The sequence below is a fragment of the Conger conger genome, chromosome 19 (genome assembly GCF_963514075.1).
Source record: "Conger conger chromosome 19, fConCon1.1, whole genome shotgun sequence".
NCBI lineage: Eukaryota > Metazoa > Chordata > Actinopteri > Anguilliformes > Congridae > Conger > Conger conger.
In genome coordinates, this window is record NC_083778.1 from 5126381 (window position 1) to 5146713 (window position 20333).

The following is a 20333-nucleotide window of genomic DNA, read 5'->3' on the forward strand; positions in this document are numbered from 1 at the left end:
TGTTATTGGCATTTGTCAGCATGAGGAGAAGGAGCTGTGCCAATGACCGTCAAGGAAGCCATTTTGAGGCTGAGAAATAAACTGTCATGTCTGTGAAACGTGGTGGTGGAGGTGTTATATTCTGGGCCTGAATAGCTATTGACAGCAGCAGGAGAATCAATTCTGAAATATACAGAATCTTCTCAAGTTCACTTAAATGCCACCAAACTCATTGGATGGTGCTTCATCCCACAACAAGCCAATGATCCCAGACAAACACTTGTGCTCTCTCTTCTTAATCATGTTCCAAACAGTCTGTTTTAGTAAGCCTATTCTTTGGCTTATGTCTTTGATGTTTTTTATATATTTATTATATTTATATTTGTCAGCCTCATAGTGGCTTTCACTGGGACAACTCTGGTCCTCATGTTGACAAATATCAGAACTCTGAGAGCTACTACTGAGAGCTTTCTCATACCTGCACTAAGGAAGCGATTGAATATACCTGACTAATCCGAAACAGCTGAGAAGCCAACCGTCCAATTACTTTTGGACACTTAAAATTGGCGGGGACTATGTATAAAAATGTATGCTCAAATGATATATCAGTGATATTGATGGGCTACTATACTTCACGACAAGAAAGAGGATGTTATCTTGGGCTGGATATCTGGACCTCCGATCAATCAGAATGCCTTCAGGGATCTGTAATACAGGTGCATCTCAAAAAATTAGAATATCATGGAAAAGTTCATTTCTTTCTGTAATTTAGTTCAAAAAGTGAAACTTTCATAGATTGTGGGTTACAGCTGATGGAAATCCAGTATCTTAAAATATTAGAATATTACATAAGACCAATAAAAAAAAAAAACTATTTATAATACAGAAATGTTGACGTTCCGAAAAGTATGTTAATTTATGCACTGAATACTTGGTCGGGCAATCATAGGGAAGACTGCTGACTTGACAGTTGTCCTCATTGACACCCCCCACAAGGAGGAGATTTTAGAGCACTTCATGCTTCAGTCTGCTGACAAGCTATATGGAGAGGCTGATTTCCTTTTCCAGCAGGACCTGCCCACAGTGCCAAAACTACTAGTAACTGGTTTGCTGACCATGGTATTACTGTGCTTGACTGGCCAGCCAACTCGCCTGACCTGAACCCCATAGAGAATCTATTGTCAAGAGGAAGATGAGAGACACCAGACCCAACAATACAGACGAGCTGAATACAGGATATCAAAGCAACCTGGGCTTCCATAACACCTCAGCAGTGCCACAGGCTGATTGCCTCCATGCCACACCGAGGTCAACATTTCTGTATTATAAATCTTTTTTCTTATGTAGTATTCTAATATTTTGTGATACTGGATTCATGAGCAGTAAGTTGTAATTATGAAGAACAAAACCAAATTAAGAAAGAATACCGGAAGGAAGGGCGAAGAGCAGAAGTACTCCGAGGAGCAGGTGTCAATCGGCAAGCATCCTCAGTGTGCCTACGTTTTGCAATCACATTTATGACTGGCCAGGGCCTGTAAAACAGACATTAAACAGAAGTCAGCAAGCAACTATCAGGAAGTGGTTGATGTGGGTGCTGTCAAACTCTTCTGTGAATTAAAACCGACACACTAAAAAAAGGTTCACTCAAGTACAGTCCCCCCACGTGACCGTTATGTTATGTTTCTTGGTTAAGAAATTATCTGTAGGCGTCATCCTTCACGGTATTTCAGTAGGAAAGAACACTAATTGTTCAGATGGACCCATTCTACATTTCTCCGTTATTGCGCTGTGACCTCGTTCCCTATCCCGAATGTAAGTGAAGCGATCCCGCGTCGTACGGGCAGGTACAATGTTCTGGTCATTGGAAGGAACGAGTTTTTTACCAGTTTTTCTGGTAATCTGGTCATCCAGCACGTTTATTATTCCCTATGTCACTGCGGTGCTAGAAGAGCACGTCGATGTAATCTTCCCATACATAAGGTAAGTTTTCATGATTCACAGCGACCTGTTGGCTACACAGGATTATAAATGATAAAGCAGGGATTTAATTAATGCACAATGATTACATTGTCCGTTATCGACTTTATCTCATCAGCCTATTTCAGTTACGATTGACAAGATTTAAAATCTCATGCGCTGTAAAATAGACCAGTTTTAGGCTTACTCAATGGCTTAGCCTATTAATATGACCTACTAATGTGAAATAAATATGGAAATATGGTTCTCCATATTTCGAGGTAAAACGCATATCAGTTTCGTTTTCAGGCTACGGGAGTAGTCGAGTTGTTTCTGTTCAGGCTAAGAAGTTTCTGCGAATGAAATAACTGCAGACGCGTCCGAAGTTTCTAAGCGAAACGAAGGCTTTGCATTTAAGTATAAATGCCAGGCATATACTTGAAAAACTACAATAAATAGCCTACGTTGTAGGTTGTAGTTCTAATAAGACTTTAATGAAGTTACATTTGCGAGCAGATAACTGGCCTACCACTGGTGAATAAAAATACAAAACCATTCTTGTAATGTGATAAAATAACGGAATATTTGGTAATCGACAGGTTTATTAAAAAATATATTTTTTACGTAAATATTACGAAACCAATAACCAACTTCGAAAAACTTTTCCAACTCCTGGTTGTATAGGAGTTAGGAGCTGTATTGTATAAAATAGATTTTATCAAAAGGAATGAATAGAAATGAATGACAGCAGTAATAATAATAATACGAATATGTATTTTTTGAAATCAAATCAAGACGTTGGCCACTAGGTTTTCTGCACTTAGCTATGTAAAGGTCTTCTGCACTTAAATATGTAATTTTGTGCATTGTGTACAGGGCAGAGATAAAAACCGAAATTCTCCTGTGGTAGCTGATCTGAAAGCTGAGTTTGGATGGCAGAAGAACAAGGCTTCAGTTGTTCATGTTGAATAAATATTTTTTATGTTTATAAGAAACATAATTAATAAGCCCTGTATAGGCATATTGCTTGAAATTGTAAAACTGTTCTTTGCATGAGCAATTTTGAAATGCAGTGTACAAAAACTTCATGTTTCAACGTACAAAGTTTGTGTCCGTGCTGCCTGGAGTCAATCTTTTGGATTTGAGCAAACGGCCAACTTCAAAGTGATTCATGGAAGCTTCCAGCTGTTAGTCATAAGAGGCTTTTTACAGTGTTGTTGTATTGGGAATGTAATGCTTGTATTTTGTGTATGTGGTCATGTGGTGGCATCACCACATCCATCCTTCCATCCATCCTTCCATCCATCCATCCATCCATCCTTCCTTCCTTCCTCAAGTGCAATTCACTAAAAAAAATGTAAGGCTGCCCCGGCACTAACCTTTTAAATTGAAACGAGAAAAAGGTAATTGTAGTATTCGTGATAAATGCCCAAATGGGCTACGATGCAGTAAAGCGTCTCCTCCTCGTCCACAGCGACACGGGCAGAGATCCACCGGAGAGCGGCGTGTTTGGACTGATGACTGCTATCACAGCGTTTACCAGTGAGTTCAGACCACAAACTGGGCCCCCAATCGAACACACCGTCGAACCCGGATTTAAAAATAAATAAATAAATGAATTAATTTAATTTAGCCAGTTAAGTTGGTCACAAGCTGGTCTAGCTTGGAATGAGCTAGTCAACCAGCTAATGCTGGTAGCTTGTCTGAGCTACCAGCTGTTTCAAAACCTAGCTTGAGCTGGTCAAACCATGTTGAGCTGCAAGCCGGTCTGGACTGTTCAACCGGCTACCAGCTGTTTCAAAACCTAGCTTGAGCTGGTCAAACCATGTTGAGCTGCAAGCCGGTCTGGACTGTTCAACCGGCTACCAGCTGTTTCAAAACCTAGCTTGAGCTGGTCAAACCATGTTGAGCTGCAAGCCGGTCTGGACTGTTCAACCGGCTACCAGCTGTTTCAAAACCTAGCTTGAGCTGTTTCTTTCAAGCGGGGAAGAACCCTGGTTTAGGCAGAGTCCCAGACACCATGAAGACACCCAGACACCACAAAATGGCCCCTGTTATGAGTCACTCACTGTACAGTTGGGGTGGCCACACACTGCATTCTCAGAGCAGATGTTATTTTGATGAGTCATAACCGAGGCAAGGCTCGCCGAGTTACTTCACAGCTGAAATTGTGAGAGTCTCGGTCCTGCTGATCCAGGCTCTGTCTGTCTGGCCTGCAACCCTCCATCCTCTTATTATTCTCATTATTATGTGTGGCTAACCCAGAAGGGCTCCTGCTCAGTCTAATCAAAAAACAAGTAATAATAATAATAATTATTATTATTACTATTATCATTAGTAGTAGTATGAGTAGCCATGGGCTTTAGATGTGACATGTTTTATCTAAAGGAAATTGTAAACTGTCCAAACATTTTAGGAAAAGTATTCCTCTCAATAAAGGAATACAGCGAAGAGTGAGTGTCCAATATCCTTCCTCACACCCCCCCCCCCCCTCCCCCACCACACACACACACACACACACACACACACACTTCCTCACACGAGGTCAGTAAAAACAGGAACCAGTACATTGACAGACAGCTGGGAAATACAGTCCAGGGTGTATTGCCTCATTTTACCATTCGTGTATGTGATACATGTTGCATAACTGAGGCAAATCCTGAAATCTGAGATTGAAACTGCTTGTACAGTGCTTAGTTTTCTTATGAAAGGGCTTTCTTCTGCTATTGTCAGGGGAGCCCAAATCACATGTCTCCAAGTAATTGTGAAAGGCATTTTGGGAATAAATTTATAATTTAAGAATGTGTTCTATTGGTTGATCTCCTTGACTCATGAATAAACAAGGATAGTAAACAGTAGTAGTATAGCAATATTTTCTACAGTATTTTTTGTGCGCATTGTTTTCAATGGTACCAAACATTTTGGACCTGACTGAACCTACCTACGTCGCTATTTTTCGAATGCTTCAAATGCAGGAGAACAGCAATTGAACCAGGTCTTCTAAATCTAAAGCGGCATTCTTAGATTGGAGTAGATTGGACCTTGATCTTCTGCCACATGATTGCTTAATCATTAATATCCGCTGTATCCGCTGATGCCGTTCTCCCGTGGTTGTTTCCTAGGCATGGTCACCATGTTTGCTCGCTACAAATACTTGCAGAAGTTACAGGAAGTGGTCGCTGAGGCCCGGCCCGGCCTGAACCTGGCAGCCCTGGTTTGCGGACTGGTTTCCTGCCTGGGGATGTGCATCGTCGGTACTTTTCAGGTACCGGCCGCGTCCGCTTTTGAGATCTTCCGGGACTTTCCCTTGAAGAAACGGACGAGAAAGCAAGTGCGGCCAGTTTCACGGACACAGGTCCCGGGCCGAATTCGAGTTTCGTTCGGAGGATCTTCCGTTTGAAATTGAATTTGTCCGAGGACCGGGCCTTAATCCGTGCCTGTGAAACTGGCCCATTGCGTTCAGCTTCATCTTCAGGGCCATCACCATTCACCAAACGCAACAGCCCCTAACACTGTCATTTTTTACGCTGGCAAGACCCAGGGTAAATATGTCATTGTTTTGGACTCAAATGCTTGAGCTCAAAAAAAAATAAATACAACCTCAAAAGTTGAGCTTGAAAAGCTGACTTTGATCATGCCTGGTGCAGTTCAGTTGAGCCAACCAAGAGGATGGGGTTTACATTTTTTTTGAGAGTACTTCATAGGTTGCAATACACCAGACAAGCTCAGTGAAGCGTATAATTATTATTTTTTTTAGTCCAAAACAATGAGGTATTTGACCCAGGTCAGACTCGCTGAAGTCACTTTGCATTATTCTAATAGTACCAATAATAACTTTGCCTTTTTTCATAAAATAAAATAAAAAATGTTGCTCACCAATTTCATGTAAATATGACAGAGAAACTGTGCTGCAGGAATGAATAAAAACAGAACCAGGAGGCTTGTCAGCCAATTGTGATTCGGGGCCGAAATGTTGATTTTTGAACGTGGTGTCATAATGACAATTTAGAATTTACCTGATTTTCAGTTAGATTGCGTGTATAGTGCATCTCATGACACGAGACGCACTTTTGGTTGATCGGTGGGAACAGGGGAGGAACTGAACTCAGCGGCCATCTTGTGACTGCCGAGAATGTAGTTCCGCTTCAGTTTTGTTTCTGGGTAAATGCAGTTTTCACGAACCTCTCCTCTTGTGACTTTACGAAAGCCACAGACCAGCTGCTGAGTGTACCAGCCGTTCTGGGTCCCGCTGGAGTATCACATCACCACAGCAGCAAAACAACAAAGCAACAATGATAACTTCACTTAGAATGCACTTCATAGAGTGTTTGCAGCCCAGAAATACACGCAGTAAACCAATATAGCATGTAAACAAATATAGCATGTAAACCAAATAAGAGGAAATAGTGGGAAAATGAGAATAAATAAAAAGAACCTGGAAAAATATTGAAAAATAAGAGGTAGTCAGAAGCAGCTGATGATCTAAAGTTTCACAGCCACAGGTTAAGCCTTGTCCTAGACCAGGGATGTCAAACTCAATTCCCAGGGGTCTGCAGGTTCTTGTGGTTTCCTTTCAATCAGCTGACAGTTAAATTTGAATGACTTGAATGGACCACAGGTGCTGAGAACAACCCAAAAACCAGCAGACACTGCAGCCCTCCAGGACTGGAGTTTGACACATGTGTCCAAGACTATTATTTATTTATTTTTTAATCCAAAGTGCGTAATTGGAAGAACCAGTTTACTTGCTCCAGACCCAGAAATCGATCGAAGGTCCACCACCCATTAAATCTTCCTTCTCAGAGCTAGAAGTAGAAGTCTTGTGAGGACACATGAACGCATCCTTGGCCAGAAGTGTGACGTGCAAATAATCAACCTGTGGGTTCACCTCTGCCTATCTGCCACGCTTTTGCCACGTCTGTAACTGACGCGGCTTCAAACTGACGTTTGAAGGAGCAAAGGCGTTCCGTTTTCCTAATTCACGTTTTCCCTGCCTTTACTTTTTTCTTCTATCTTTTCCTTGCCTCTTCCGACGGGTGGAGCTAGGGGCAAGAAAAGGATTAAGAAAAAGACAAAAGAGGAGGAAATAAGACATCGGAATTAGCCTATTACCAGCAGTGGCGCTGGACTACGTTACCCAGAGTGCTTCACCTGATCTCAGCTGTTGAGCTTAATCCGTGACCGTGTGACCAGTCGTCTGTTCCTTTTGCTGATTTCAGGAGTCGGTGCTGGAGAAGCCCCACCTGGTCGGCGCGTTTCTGTTCTTCGTGTGCGGCGTGGCGTACATCGTCATGCAGTCCGCCATCTCGTACCGCATGCAGCCCCACGGATCCTCCCTGTGCGTGTGCCGTGCCCGAGCCGCCATCTCCGTCATGTCCGTGCTCGTTGCCATTCCCAGTATCCTTTGCGGTTTTAACCCACTCCAGGGTCACGTGACTGAAAAAGCATCACATGACCCCCCCTTCCCAATCCAGCCAGCCGGCTTCTGTCAACATTTGCCCTTTGACTTTTAAATTCTCAATTTAAGAGAATTCTCTACTTAACCAAAGTTTAAGCAAAGTGTTTTTCTGAGTTCGGTGAGCATGGAATAGCCAAACTGAGTTTGTGAAGAAAATTTATAGTTAAAAGTCATCGTGAAGGTAGTTAACATATCGGCCTATGTATTCTATGAACACAGTTGAGAATACATAGGCTGATATGTGCAACAATAAATATACTGTATGTAATTTGTGACAACAGACAACATGGGTTCACAGTAGTTCCCATGCAATAATGTTATATACCTAATTTGTAATAACCCATAACCCGATGTGCAGTCAAAAGTAAAGGCACAACAGTTTGCAGTATCATTCCAATAGAGTCATATCTGTGCGCTGATCTTGCAGTTATATGCCTGTTTAACAACTACTTCATCAGTGATTGTCTGTACAGGGTTACTGAAAATGATGGACGAGTGGGACATGGTATGAACAACCTTAAACACTGACTAATACGCACATACTATGATCATACAGCACCCCTGAGTCAGATACAGGCAAGAAAGTATGACCATAGGACCACTGACTCAAATTCAGGCATGTATGTATGACCATACAGGACCACTGACTCAAATTCAGGCATGTATGACCATACAGAACCACTGACTCAAATTCAGGCATGTAAGACCATAGGACCACTGACTCAAATTCAGGCATGTATGACCATACAGGACCACTGACACAAATTCAGGCATTTATGACCATACAGGACCACTGACTCAAATTCAGGCATGTATGACTATACAGGACCACTGACTCAAATTCAGGCATGTATGACCATAGGACCACTGACTCAAATTCAGGCATGTATGACCATACAGGACCACTGACACAAATTCAGGCATGTATGACTATACAGGACCACTGACTCAAATTCAGGCATGTATGACCATAGGACCACTGACTCAAATTCAGGCATGTATGACCATACAGGATCACTGACACAAATTCAGGCATGTATGACCATACAGAACCACTGACTCAAATTCAGGCATGTAAGACCATAGGACCACTGACTCAAATTCAGGCATGTATGACCATACAGAACCACTGACTCAAATTAAGGCATGTATGACCATAGGACCACTGACTCAAATTCAGGCATGTATGACCATACAGGACCACTGACACAAATTCGGGCATGTATTACCATAGGACCACTGACTCAAATTCAGGAAACAACATAATATGACCGAAGAGGGCCGTAGCCATATGCACGTGACCAGAAACGGCTACGTAAAACCACTGGCAGGACATGGTCAGGACAACCGTAGAAATCGTCTAAATATTAACTTCAGGGAATGTTGGCAGCCATTTTGTGACTGACTTGGCCCTCTCTCACAGTCTCGATTGCACAGCATCGGGCTCGCCGGGGCCTCCTGCGAGTGGATCGTGGCCTTTGGCTTCATCTTCTTCTTCTTCAGTTATATCGACGAGTTCAAGGTGGGTCGCCCTCTCTCGAGACCCGTCTACGGCTTTATCTCTCGACCACATTTTGCTTTGCATCTGCCTCTCAGCGTCCGCCACCATGTATTAGCCTGGCTCTGCTGCCCGCCATTTTGTTCACTTTGTTGTTCTCAATCGGAGGCACCGTGCCATAACATTTTGTAGCAAATGCTACACCCCGGAGAAGCACTGGAATCTGTGGCCATCGAGCTCATAATCCTGTTATGCCTCCCGCACTTTCGCATTCACCTTCTGCAAGTTTTCATACGCCTCTTTCCTGCCCGAATTGGGATCGGATCGCCGTGTTTTTTTAATCTCATCCCATGCCCGTAATTTCGGGTGAGAAACTGGGAGGCATCTGCAATAGCGCGTGCTGCCACCCCCAGGCCGCTCTGCGACAGCCCGTCAGCGAGTTACCACAGCTGAAGCTCTCCAGGAAACAAAATGGACGCCGTGTAAAAAAAATGTTACCAGCGTTTTTATTTTTTATTCATTTAACCTTCATTTAACCAGGCGAGTCCCACTGACATTACAAGATCTCTCTTTCGAGGGAGCCCTGGGCGAGACAGCAGCAATGCAGTGTTACAGACGACATGAAAGAAACATTAAAAACATATAATAACATATACAGTTGAAGGCCGCAATCCCATGCCAAAAAGGCAAACGGGAGGAAACGGAAGGCGGAATTACACGTTCTCATCGATTACGCCTCCAAACCCTTCACTACATTTCCGAGCGTCCTGATTGAGATCAGCTCATCGAGCTGCAAATATTTGTGAATGGTTCCAGGCTGTAGGGGCAGAGAACAGGGAAATGTAACCCGTGTGACCGTTCGAGAGGACATCGCAGGGGGACACCCTGTGGACTGGGGCGACTAGGAGCACCTGTAGAACTGGTGTCCCATCTCCTGCCTCGGTGCAGGTTTCGAGATTTTTCGTTTGGGCACTAACAGCTGTCCTTTTCCTTGTCCTCTTCCAGAGATTCAGGCTGACGCTGAGTCTGGAGATGCTTGCCTTCAACTGACAGTATTTTCATCCAAGTGCTAATATTTTAATATTTATTTTTATACAAGCTGTTCAAAGTGTTTAATTCATACTGAATATGGGCTGGATAATCAAGAGCACCGCTTTTACACAAGTGATTTTTTAAAAGATTTTTTTAATCACCAAAATCCAGGTCCACTGGTGGGCCTTCTCCTGTGTAATAAATGTAATAAAATGTAATAAAATATAATTATTTCTCCTGCTTTGTTGGAAGTCCTTTTCCCTCGATGACAGTTGTCATGGTGATGGATCACACTCAGACAGTAGAACTCTGTCCTTAGCTGCGTCACACCCACAGAGACAAACAGCAGGTATCTTTATGAAAATGTGAGCGGGTATATTTGGGTAATAGATCAAGCCAATGCCCAAACCGTGGAAGAGTAATGATTGCACTATGAATCATTGTTTGGGAGTGTGTGTGTGTGAGAGAGAGAGTGTGTGTGAGTGTGCGTGTGTGTGTGTGAGAGAGAGTGTGTGTGAGTGTGTGTGAGAGAGTGTGTGAGTGTGTGTGTGTGTGAGAGTGTGTGAGTGTGTGTGTGTGTGAGAGAGAGTGTGAGTGTGCGTGTGTGTGAGAGAGTGTGAGTGTGTGTGAGTGTGTGAGTGTGTGTGTGTGTGAGAGAGAGTGAGAGTGAGAGTGAGTGTGTGGGGCAGTATTCCCATAACGGGTTGAAATGGCAGAAGTAAGAACGAGGCCACGTCCGTTAAACCCTACAGGTGCATCACTCCAGAAACAGCCCCACACAGCGAACATGAAAACAAGCTCACATGACCGCTCTCAGACATGCCAGAGACAAAAAAAAAAAGAAAAGAAAAAAGCCTTTGATCGATATTTGCATTTATATCGCACTTTTCTCACACTCAAAGCGCTTTGCTGATGAGGGGGTAGCTCCACCCCTGTGCAGCACCCACCTGCAGCGGCAGCCATTTTGTGCCAGAACGCTCAGCACCCACCTGGGTGATGCAGCGGCAGCCATTTTGTGACAGAACGCTCAGCACCCACCTGGGTGATGCAGCGGCAGCCATTTTGTGCCAGAATGCTCAGCACACACCTGGGTGATGCAGCGGCAGCCATTTTGTACCAGAACGCTCAGCACACACCTGGGTGATGCAGCGGCAGCCAGTTTGTGCCAGAACACGCAGCACACATACACATAAGCTAAGGTGGAGAGGGAAGACAACTGTGCTTTTGCCAATTGAATCAAGGGGTGATTACATGGCGGGTTGAAAGAGCCAGGGTTGGGTATTTAGCCAGGACACCGGGGAACCCCCTTCATGATTACAGACCAAAAACAGTATTTATTGTATGTATTATGCCTTTTTATTTATTGACCTATATTACACACACTTAAAAGCAGTAGAAAAGACACATTAAAAGAGCTATATGTGAGTGTATGTTATCGACCCCTCCGTACTGGTTTTAAAAGCACTGTGACTGTTTATCTCTTATAAGGAAATTCAGGACCACAGCAAAATGTGCTTCATAGTAAAGAATAAGTGTTAGTTGTGTTGCAATATGCACATTTCCAAAAAGGGTGGGGGTGGGGGAATCACAAAATTCACATGAAATGGACAACACCACCACACCCTCCCCATCCAAACAGCTGTGGCTGTGGCTACACAGAAATAACTGACTCTGAACTACTTACAGTGGGCTCAAAAATTATTGGCACCCCTGACAGAAAATGAACAAACTATACTCAAACAAATTCTAAACAATATATTTATAGACAAACTCGAAATACCAACATGTGATAAATACTGTGCTATATTAATGTTTCAATGGAACCAACAAAAATCATTTACTGATTTAATTAAAAATCAATTTCCTCCAAATCAATGTTTCACAATTATTGGCACCCTTAAAGATTATTGTAAATAACACCTACCAAAATTAAACCAGGTATTAAATTCCACTTATTTAAGTTTATCTATGAGTGAAGGAACTGTATTGAGTGATTACATCACTTCCTGTTTCACTAGGGTATAAAAATGAGGTAACACACACGCAATATCCCTTTGTCATCCAACACCATGAAGAAAACAAAAGAATTGGCAGTTCAAAAGAGGCAGATGGTCGTAGACCTTCATAAACGTGGTAATGGCTACAAGAAAATTCACAAACGATTGAATATACCACTGAGCACTGTCAGAGCAATTATAAAAAAGTTCAAAAGATATGGAACTGTTGAAAATCTCATGGGTAGAGGACGCAACTGCATTTTGCCCCCCAGGATACTGAGGAGAATGGTGAGAGAAGCAACAAAATCCCCAAGGATCACAGTGAAAGAATTGCAGGCCTTGGTGGCATCTTGGGGTCACCAGGTTTCAAAAAGCACCATCAGACGCCACCTCCATAACCACAACCTCATTGGAAGGGTTGCCAGAAGAAAGCCTTTTCTGACCACAAGACACAGAAGAAAGCACTTGGAGTTCACCAAACATCATTTACATTATGACTGGAACAAGGTTCTCTGGTCAGATGAGACCAAAATTGAACGTTTTGGTCAGATACAGCTTCGGTATGTTTGGCGTAGGAACAGAGATGCATACAAGGAGAAGTACCTCATACCCACAGTGAAATATGGTGGTAGGTCAGTCATGTTTTGGGGCTGTTTTAATTCCAGAGGTCCAGGGGCACTGGTTAGGATTGATGGCATAATGAATTCCAGCAAGTATCAGGCAATTTTGGCAGAAAATCTGGTTCCCTCTGCCAGAAGTCTGGGACTTGGTCGTAGGTGGACTTTCCAACAAGACAATGACCCAAAACACACCTCAAGATCCACACAGAAATGGTTCCGTGACAACAAAATCAACGTTCTGCAATGACCATCTCAGTCACCAGACCTCAATCCAATCGAAAACCTGTGGGCTGAGTTGAAGAGGTCAGTTGATAAGCACAAACCCAAGAACGTGAAGGATCTTGAAAGGATATGCAAAGAGGAATGGTCCAAAATCCCTCCAAATGTGTTCCTTAATCTTGTCAAAAATTACAGGAAGAGACTCCATGCTGTTATCCTTGCCAGAGGTGGTTGCACTCAGTACTAGGTGAAGGGTGCCAATAATTCTGAAACCTTGATTTTGTTGAAATTTATTTTTTATTAAATGATTGTTATGATTTTGGTTGTTTCCATTGAAACATTAATAAAGTACAGTACTTGGCACATGTTGGTGTATTACCTTTCTCTATAATTATATTATTCTTTATTTTTTGTTTGTGCATTGCTGGTGAGGGGTGCCAATAGTTCTTGAGCCCACTTAACAGACTTACCACTTAACACTTAACTCTTAATTTAAATTGTGAATATTTCTGTACTGAAAAGTCGATGAAACACTGCCTAGGTATTCGTGATTCGGGTGAAAACCCGGTAGCATTTGAAAAGTGAACGTTTTCTGGCCAGCTAGGACATAGTTCGGCTTTATTTGGGTAATATTGGGTTATATTGGGGTTAACCTAATGTCGCCCTAATGTCGCTCGGCCGAGATTTCCCTCAAGACATTGACGTTCCGGCGAAGGTGCGAATCACGAGACAAACAAGAAGTCCGTCTCGCCAGAGCACGGGCTTGTGGGGGGAAATCCAGATTACATTTCCATAGTAATTTCTATGAAATACAGTACATTCCCTCAAACTTGCCAGACTTTGGGATGTGTGGTCAAATTAAGCTTGGCTGCTTAAAACTTTGGTGCCATTACTATCGTGTATATTAACCAATGTTCACTTCACTTCCCTCATGTTGGTCACCTCTTGGCCATGAAAATATGGTATAGTTACTGTCCTGTCCTCAAAAATCAAAGTGCAAATAGGGGTCATTCCTTTAGTGCAGCGGCGGACAACTCCGGTCCTGGAGTGCCGGTCTGCGTACTGGTTTTTGTTCCAACCAATCGCCTTGTTTTTAATTTGCTGACGGCTCTATAAATGACCCTGGTTCAAGCCTGTACTTGAGCACAGTAAAATCATCAGGATACACTTGCAGCCTGCAGCTGTAGCCGGTACTCATGCACATGTCAGATTATTAATGTTATTAATTATTTAATTGACTCAATCGTATCTTAAGACCAGAGGTTGACACAAAATCCTGAAACGGATCGGCCCTTGTTGCGCACCCCTGCTTTAGTGTTACCCCCACATCACTGCACTGAGCTGTGAGATCCGTGCCATCCCAAGGGCTTAAAAGATGTTTTTCCCCGTAAAATACCACTCTTGTCCTTTTGAGTCACTACAAACGGGCGGGACTTCCTGTCCCGGATTGTTCAGTCGCTGAAAGATGATTCGCTGTCAGAGCTGTCATCGGCTTCCTGCGAGGCCTTCCCTCCGTCGGGCACAGGGGCGTCAGGAGTGCTAGAAAGCGGGCAGAAGGACCTGTCACTCAATCAGACAGTCGGCAACAATTCACCAACTGACACAATGCCGTCCTGCTGGCAGAACTTAGCAGAGGCGACCCGTCCAAGTTAGAGAGGAAGTGAGGGAGGGTGAGAAGTCGAACACGCTAAGTGCCTATAGGAGAATTAGGGCCGCTCCATTCCAATTTCGTCCGTTTGGGGGCAGCTTGTAAGTGGCTAAGGTACATGACCAGGACCCGGAAGGTTGGTGGTTGAAAGAGTTAGATAAATAATAATAATAATGTATAATAATAATTGTACTCCTCTTTGCATCGTGCCTAACCACCCTGCTAGCTGTGCCAATATCCACGATATACCATAGGTTCTCGTTCTATAACGCTAAATTAAAGAATTTTTAAAATTCCATTCCTGATTGAATTGACTGAAGTGTAGTGTAGAGAGAGAGAGAGAGAGAGAGAGAGAGAGAGAGAGAGAGAGCCCAACCCCACTCAGTGGCACAGACTATGGGAAGCACGCAAACTCACTCCAGCAGATTGGGGTCCAAGCCCTCCTGGATCATCTTGTTTTTAATGGCCATAACCGGAACACCCTGCGGAGCGAACACAAGACCTGAGTCTCCGTCCAGACCTGAGGGAAAACAGGTACACTGTGTGTCTGTGTGTGTGTATGTATGTATGTATGTATGTGTGTGTGTATGTGTGTGTGTGTGTCTCTGTGTGTGTCTGTGTGCGTATGTATATGTCTGTGTGTGTGTATGTATGTATGTGTGTGTGTGTGTGTGTGTGTGTCAGTGTGCATGTGTTTTCTGTGTGTGTGTGTGTGTCTGTGTCTGTATGTCTGTCTGTGTGTGTGTGTGTCTGTGTGCGTATGTATATGTCTGTGTGTGTGTGTATATGTCTGTGTGTGTCTGTGTGAGTTTTCTGTGTGCGTGTGTGCATGTGCTGGTGTGTGTCAGTTCCATCTCTGTGAAGGCACTCGCATCCCCAGATACTCAATCCAAACCAGTGCTCCTCACTCCTGGTCCTGGAGAGCCGCAGGGTGTGGCTTGCTTTCGCCTCAATATCAGCAACCAATTCCCAGGAAACCAGGTGAGGTGAGTTAACTGTAATTAACCGCTTTAATCGATTCAACTAGGTGCTGAGTAACAACAAAAACCAGCACGCCCTGCGCCTGTCCAGGACCAGGAGTGAGGATCAGCGATCTAAACCATCAGGGAATAGGAGTCTCAGCTTGTGGGTCAGGTTTCCAGCAATCCGCACCAAACGAACACGGCTTGAGAAGCACCCCGCCTTCAGTTAACCCAGCGAGCCTCCGAAAACTGGGCGACGCGTGAACAAGGGGGGGATTTCACTGTGACCCCCTTCCTGAACTATAACCTCTGACCTATGGCTCTCACCACTTGCACCATTTTCAGGTATCTGGCGTATCGGGAGTCTGTGGCGACGGTCAGGACGCTCTCTTTCGCCGCCTCCGTTCCGGGCTGTTCTCCTGGCTCCTGTGCAGGCAGAGCGGAGCAGAGCAGAGCCTACTGAGGTCACATACAACTCAAAATGCACTTAACTGCACACACAGTTAACACACAGGCCCCGTGCTAGTTCAGCTCTAACAGAGTACTGACGGCCCTACTCTGGACCACAGCAGGGCCTTATGTCGGCCTACTTTGTACGAGTTGATTTAAAGGTACAATAGGTAAGATTTTTGTGTGAAAACATTGTCACAAGGCCATTGGAAACCCCTTATGATTGTAAAGCTCATTGGTTGACAGTTGGTTCTAAGTTCTAGAACATTCCTGGTGCTTACAATTGAGGCAAAAATAGCTGACTATGGGGCACATTGAAACGTTTATTTGAATGTTCTGTACAACATTTTTTATATATATATATATTTAAAAAATATATATATCCTCTACTGTTGTGTGTCTTATCCTGGTTCCCTGTAAAGTGATCTTGCGTGTCCTCAAAAGCGCTTTATTGTATTGTTTTTAACAAGTATCTATTTATTAATTCATTAATTTTTATGAATATTTTATTTCATATTCATTGTAACTTTGCACGTTTGTAAAAGAGGGCGCTTGTCCGTCAGTGTGTCTTTCCGAGTGTAAATAAAGGTTGAATGATTGGGTAAAAAAAACGTACTATTACAGTGTCGGCGTGTCATTTATATGTATCATATTAAAAATGCTAAATGTTTTGTAAAATGAAATAAATAAATTTAAAAAAGCAGGAAAATAAATAAATAAAATCAAATAAGAACACTTGACTTGTCGGTCATATTTACATTACGTGAGGTCAAATTTCAGGAAGTCTGCTCATTGATGTGGTACTTGACCGATCACATCGAAATAAGCGCGGGCACTGACCAAGTCAGACGGCGTTAATACCTTTGAGAGCAAGCGTACATCCATCCATGTGATTGTCAGACTACACTTCAAGATAAAGATAGTGGATATAAGAAAATGGCTTGCGATCGACTGTAAGTGATGCATAGTACGAAGTTACAAAAACAATCACAGCCAATCGAGGGGAATTGGACTAAACAGCACATTCTCTCAAACGACCACACACACCTGATCGCAATGCCCAGCGTAGTGCCTGCTTTCAAACATGCCTCAACATTCGGTGCCTCCACAGCAACGTGCGAGAATGAATTCTCCACGCTGAGAAACGTTTTTTCGGACCATAGACGCACAGTGCTCCACAAAAGAAAGGCCCAGTTGGTCTGAATTTATTCGGTAAGAGAGAAGGCCTGTGTAGTCTATAGCCTTTTTAATTTCACCAATGCTGTAGTGACGCGTCGAGTGTGTGTTGAGAGAGAGAGAGAGAGAGAGAGAGAGAGAGAGAGAGAGAGAGAGAGAGAGAGAGAGAGAGAGAGAGAGAGAGAGAGAGAGAGAGAGAGAGAGAGAGAGAGAGAGAGAGAGAGAGAGAGAGAGAGAGAGAGAGAGAGGTTATGGTAGGGACACACATTCCTATTAGTGAGCCCAATATGTTTAGTCTAACAGCATTACAAATGCATGTGCGTGACTTTGCGCTAACGTTTTGAGATTGGAGCTGCGTTGGGGCTTGTGTGCGGGTTGTTGATGGCAAACTCATATTGTCAAGCAAAGATTATCTTCTCAAATTGATTGAGGCTCTGGGTGTTCAGGCTCCTACCAGGGGAACTAGAGCTGTCCCTCTCTCCCCACTACATTTATGAAGGGTCAGACTATATTTTGTCCCGCTCCCCAACGGTTAAACGGATAAATCAATTAGTTGTGTAAACTGAAAATGTTGATTAATGTGCACTCTCCCTGATTTACAATTATTTTTTTAAAATCTGTAGCCTACATTAGTTGTCCTGCCCAGCCATAATTTCAGGCTGTAAAGTTCATTGCATATATGAAAATGAGGTGTTCGTGTTTTGATTTCATGTGTATTAAAGTCGCGTTCCCTTGTACCTCAGTGGAAGCCCGAGCCGCCGCCTCTTCCAATTGGCTGTTGGACATCATCACTGAGCCGTTGACATCGGCTGACACTTGCGTGGGACACGCCGCCTCGACCGTCACAGCCTCCAGACCAGGTATGGAGGAAAGCTTGTAGCGAGGGGCACACACGTGAGACTTGCACACCTCAACAATGTAACAATTCCGAAATCATTCAACTATGTTAAAAAAAAAACAAAAAAAAAAACAGTTTGTCTAACGTTTAATTACAACCAACCTTTGCTTCCAAAATGCTAAGCGTAGTTTCAATCTGTTGGATACGAAGGGATACATTGGCCAATTTCTGAACGAAAGAAAAGATTGTGTTAATTTAACAGTCCGATTGACCTACGACACACTGATTTACCACCGACAAGTGATCCATTCATAGAGAATGAGAGGACGTTACTTCTTCGCAGACGGTGGAGAACCGGTTCAGGAAGCGGACTGTGTGCACTATAAACTGATTAAGATATGCCACGATTCTCTTCTGCTGGATAGCTGGTACCTGGAGGACGACCAGAAACACAATTAGCTAGTAGCTAGTTAAACTGTATGTCAGCTACCTCTAGAATACGCGGTATTACACATTATTAGCACGTTAGCTCACTTTTGTAAGATCCACCCCGGATCCTACTATTGGCAATCCGTCCTCATCCATGGATCTGTCCTTTCTGTATTATTATATAAAAATAGAGAAATTTATTTCCAGAGTATTATTTTGGTGTAAATTCGAAGCTTTTCCGACAGTGTAAAGGAAACCACAATAAAGAAAGACTTCCGGTGACCAAAAGGACAGAATTTCAAAATAAAAGTGAAAATGGGATCTGTCTCATTTGTGTTTTTCTTTTTATTACTTGAACAAAACTAAAGTATTTATGTCTGTTTGATCACAAAATGTATTCTATCGTAATGAAACAAACCTGTGAGCCTAAATGAATCTCAGTCCTGTGAACCATCACCGATGCGTTATTGCAATCGCTGAGTATTTCAGCCAGTACAAATCGTGCCTTTCTGAGCAACGATTAAGTGCGGGATTCGTTTCGCTAATAATAAGTCGGGTTTCAGTTGTGTGTTTTTATAAATGTTGTTTCTGGTGTTTCAGTGCCACCATTGCCACAAAATTGAATTCTGGCTGCACATGGTTTCAGCGTGACATGAGGAAACTTGTGCTCAGACGCTTTCAGTTTTCATAATTAATCAATAGGTCAGTTCAGAAAGAAAGTCTGGGGTACTCCAGGACCAGCCTGACAATATACATAGTAGCACCCAGGTGGTAAGCTGGTGCTGTAGGCTGCAACCTAAATGTCAGAAACCATAAAACTTGTATAAACTGAAATGGTAAAATCATCTTTTCAATAAAAAGAGGTAGTTTCTGTACCAAAACAGACTGCTAGTCCCTTGATATTGAACATTGTATATATATATATTTTTTACATTTTTGTCATTTGGCAGACGCTTTTAATCCAAAGCGATTTACAAGTGCATAGGTTCTACCATAAGTCAAAGCATCACATCCAGAAACTAGCAAAATACACATGAAATGCTGTTCTTTTTTTTTTTTTTTGTGTGGGGGGGGGGGGTTAGACAAGGATAGGGATATCAGAAAGGAGGGGCAGGGGAAATCAGGAGGGAGGACTAAGGTAGAGTTTAAAAAGGTGGGTTTTGAGTCTGCGTCGAAATAGGGGGAGGGATTCTGCTGTTCTGACAGTGGTAGGCAAGTCATTCCACCACTGAGGAACCAGAATGGAAAACAGGCGTGAACGTGCAGCTCGACCGCCAGGTGCACGTAGAGAGGGAACCATAAGGCGACCAGAGCTGGCAGACCGGAGTGGTCTAGCTGGGGAGTAGGGAGTGATCAAGGATTGTATGTAAGGTGGGGCAGTCCCCTTAGCAGCCTGAAATGCCAACACTAGGGCCTTGAAACGGATGCGTGCGGCAATAGGAAGCCAGTGGAGGCCAATGAGAAGCCGAGTGACATGAGCCGACCTGGGCTGACTGGTGATCAGGCGGGCTGCAGCATTCTGGACCAGCTGGAGGGGCTTGATGGCACACGCTGGGAGACCGCCTAGGAGGGAGTTGCAGTAATCCAGACGGGAAATGACGAGCGCCTGGACTAGGAGCTGGGTGGCTTTCTCAGTCAGGAGATGACGGATACGGCGTATATTATACAGAAGGAACGTGCAGGTTCTGGCAGTGGAGGATACTTGTGGAGCCAGGGTGAGGCAGTTATCAAGAGTCACCCCAAGATTCTTTGCCGTACGGGAGGAGGAAACTACAAAGTCCTCAACAGTCAATGAGAGGTCGATTGACAGAGAGGACTTAGCAGGGATGTAGAGAAGCTCAGTTTTGGCAAGGTTGAGCTTCAGGTGGTGGGAAGTCATCCACGCAGAGATATCAGCCAAGCAGGCAGAGATCCGTGTGGTGACTTGGGTGTTGGGGGGGAAGGAAATGAAGAGTTGGGTGTCGTCAGCATAAGAATGATAAGAAAAGCCATGGGAAGAGATAACAGAACCAAGAGACATGGTGTATAGTGAGAAGAAGAGAGGCCCAAGAACTGAGCCCTGCCAAGTCAC

The 20333-nt window shown here is 43.6% G+C and overlaps 2 protein-coding genes across 4 annotated transcripts; one reads left to right on the plus strand and one right to left on the minus strand.

Annotated features, from left to right (window-relative positions):
* The first annotated feature begins 1336 nt into the window (after window positions 1-1336).
* On the plus strand, window positions 1337-10163 carry dram1 (DNA-damage regulated autophagy modulator 1). 2 transcript variants are annotated; one of them, XM_061229236.1, is made up of 7 exons: window positions 1347-1959; window positions 3410-3477; window positions 5058-5200; window positions 7155-7332; window positions 7852-7898; window positions 8817-8915; window positions 9897-10163. In XM_061229236.1, exons 1-7 carry the CDS (start codon window positions 1829-1831, stop codon window positions 9939-9941), a joined length of 711 nt encoding a protein of 236 aa, XP_061085220.1. In that variant the 5' UTR covers window positions 1347-1828; the 3' UTR covers window positions 9942-10163. The 2 variants fall into 2 exon arrangements, with proteins under 2 accessions (XP_061085219.1, XP_061085220.1); XM_061229235.1 differs by having other exon boundaries at window positions 1337-1959; window positions 8817-10163.
* A 1093-nt stretch (window positions 10164-11256) lies between these two features.
* On the minus strand, window positions 11257-18507 carry LOC133118932 (WASH complex subunit 3-like). 2 transcript variants are annotated; one of them, XM_061229238.1, is made up of 7 exons: window positions 18368-18507; window positions 18167-18265; window positions 17996-18061; window positions 17734-17868; window positions 15697-15792; window positions 14825-14889; window positions 11257-14298 (listed from the first exon to the last, which is right to left on the minus strand). In XM_061229238.1, exons 1-7 carry the CDS (start codon window positions 18416-18418, stop codon window positions 14211-14213), a joined length of 600 nt encoding a protein of 199 aa, XP_061085222.1. In that variant the 5' UTR covers window positions 18419-18507; the 3' UTR covers window positions 11257-14210. The 2 variants fall into 2 exon arrangements, with proteins under 2 accessions (XP_061085222.1, XP_061085221.1); XM_061229237.1 differs by having other exon boundaries at window positions 15697-15795.
* Between the last annotated feature and the right edge of the window lie 1826 nt (window positions 18508-20333).

Bases quoted from the DNA above. Each gene is read 5' to 3' on its own strand.
- dram1 (XM_061229235.1), top strand. From the start codon at position 1,829: ATGTTCTGGTCATTGGAAGGAACGAGTTTTTTACCAGTTTTTCTGGTA. The intron at 1,960-3,409 runs GTAAGTTTTCAT...CCTCGTCCACAG, and splicing joins GTAATCTTCCCATACATAAG to CGACACGGGCAGAGATCCAC. The intron at 3,478-5,057 runs GTGAGTTCAGAC...GTTGTTTCCTAG, and splicing joins TGCTATCACAGCGTTTACCA to GCATGGTCACCATGTTTGCT.
- LOC133118932 (XM_061229237.1), bottom strand. From the start codon at position 18,418: ATGGATGAGGACGGATTGCCAATAGTAGGATCCGGGGTGGATCTTACA. The intron at 18,062-18,166 runs GTAACGTCCTCT...TCTTTCGTTCAG, and splicing joins TCTCCACCGTCTGCGAAGAA to AAATTGGCCAATGTATCCCT. The intron at 14,299-14,824 runs GTGAGTTTGCGT...CCCGCTTTCTAG, and splicing joins TTGGACCCCAATCTGCTGGA to CACTCCTGACGCCCCTGTGC.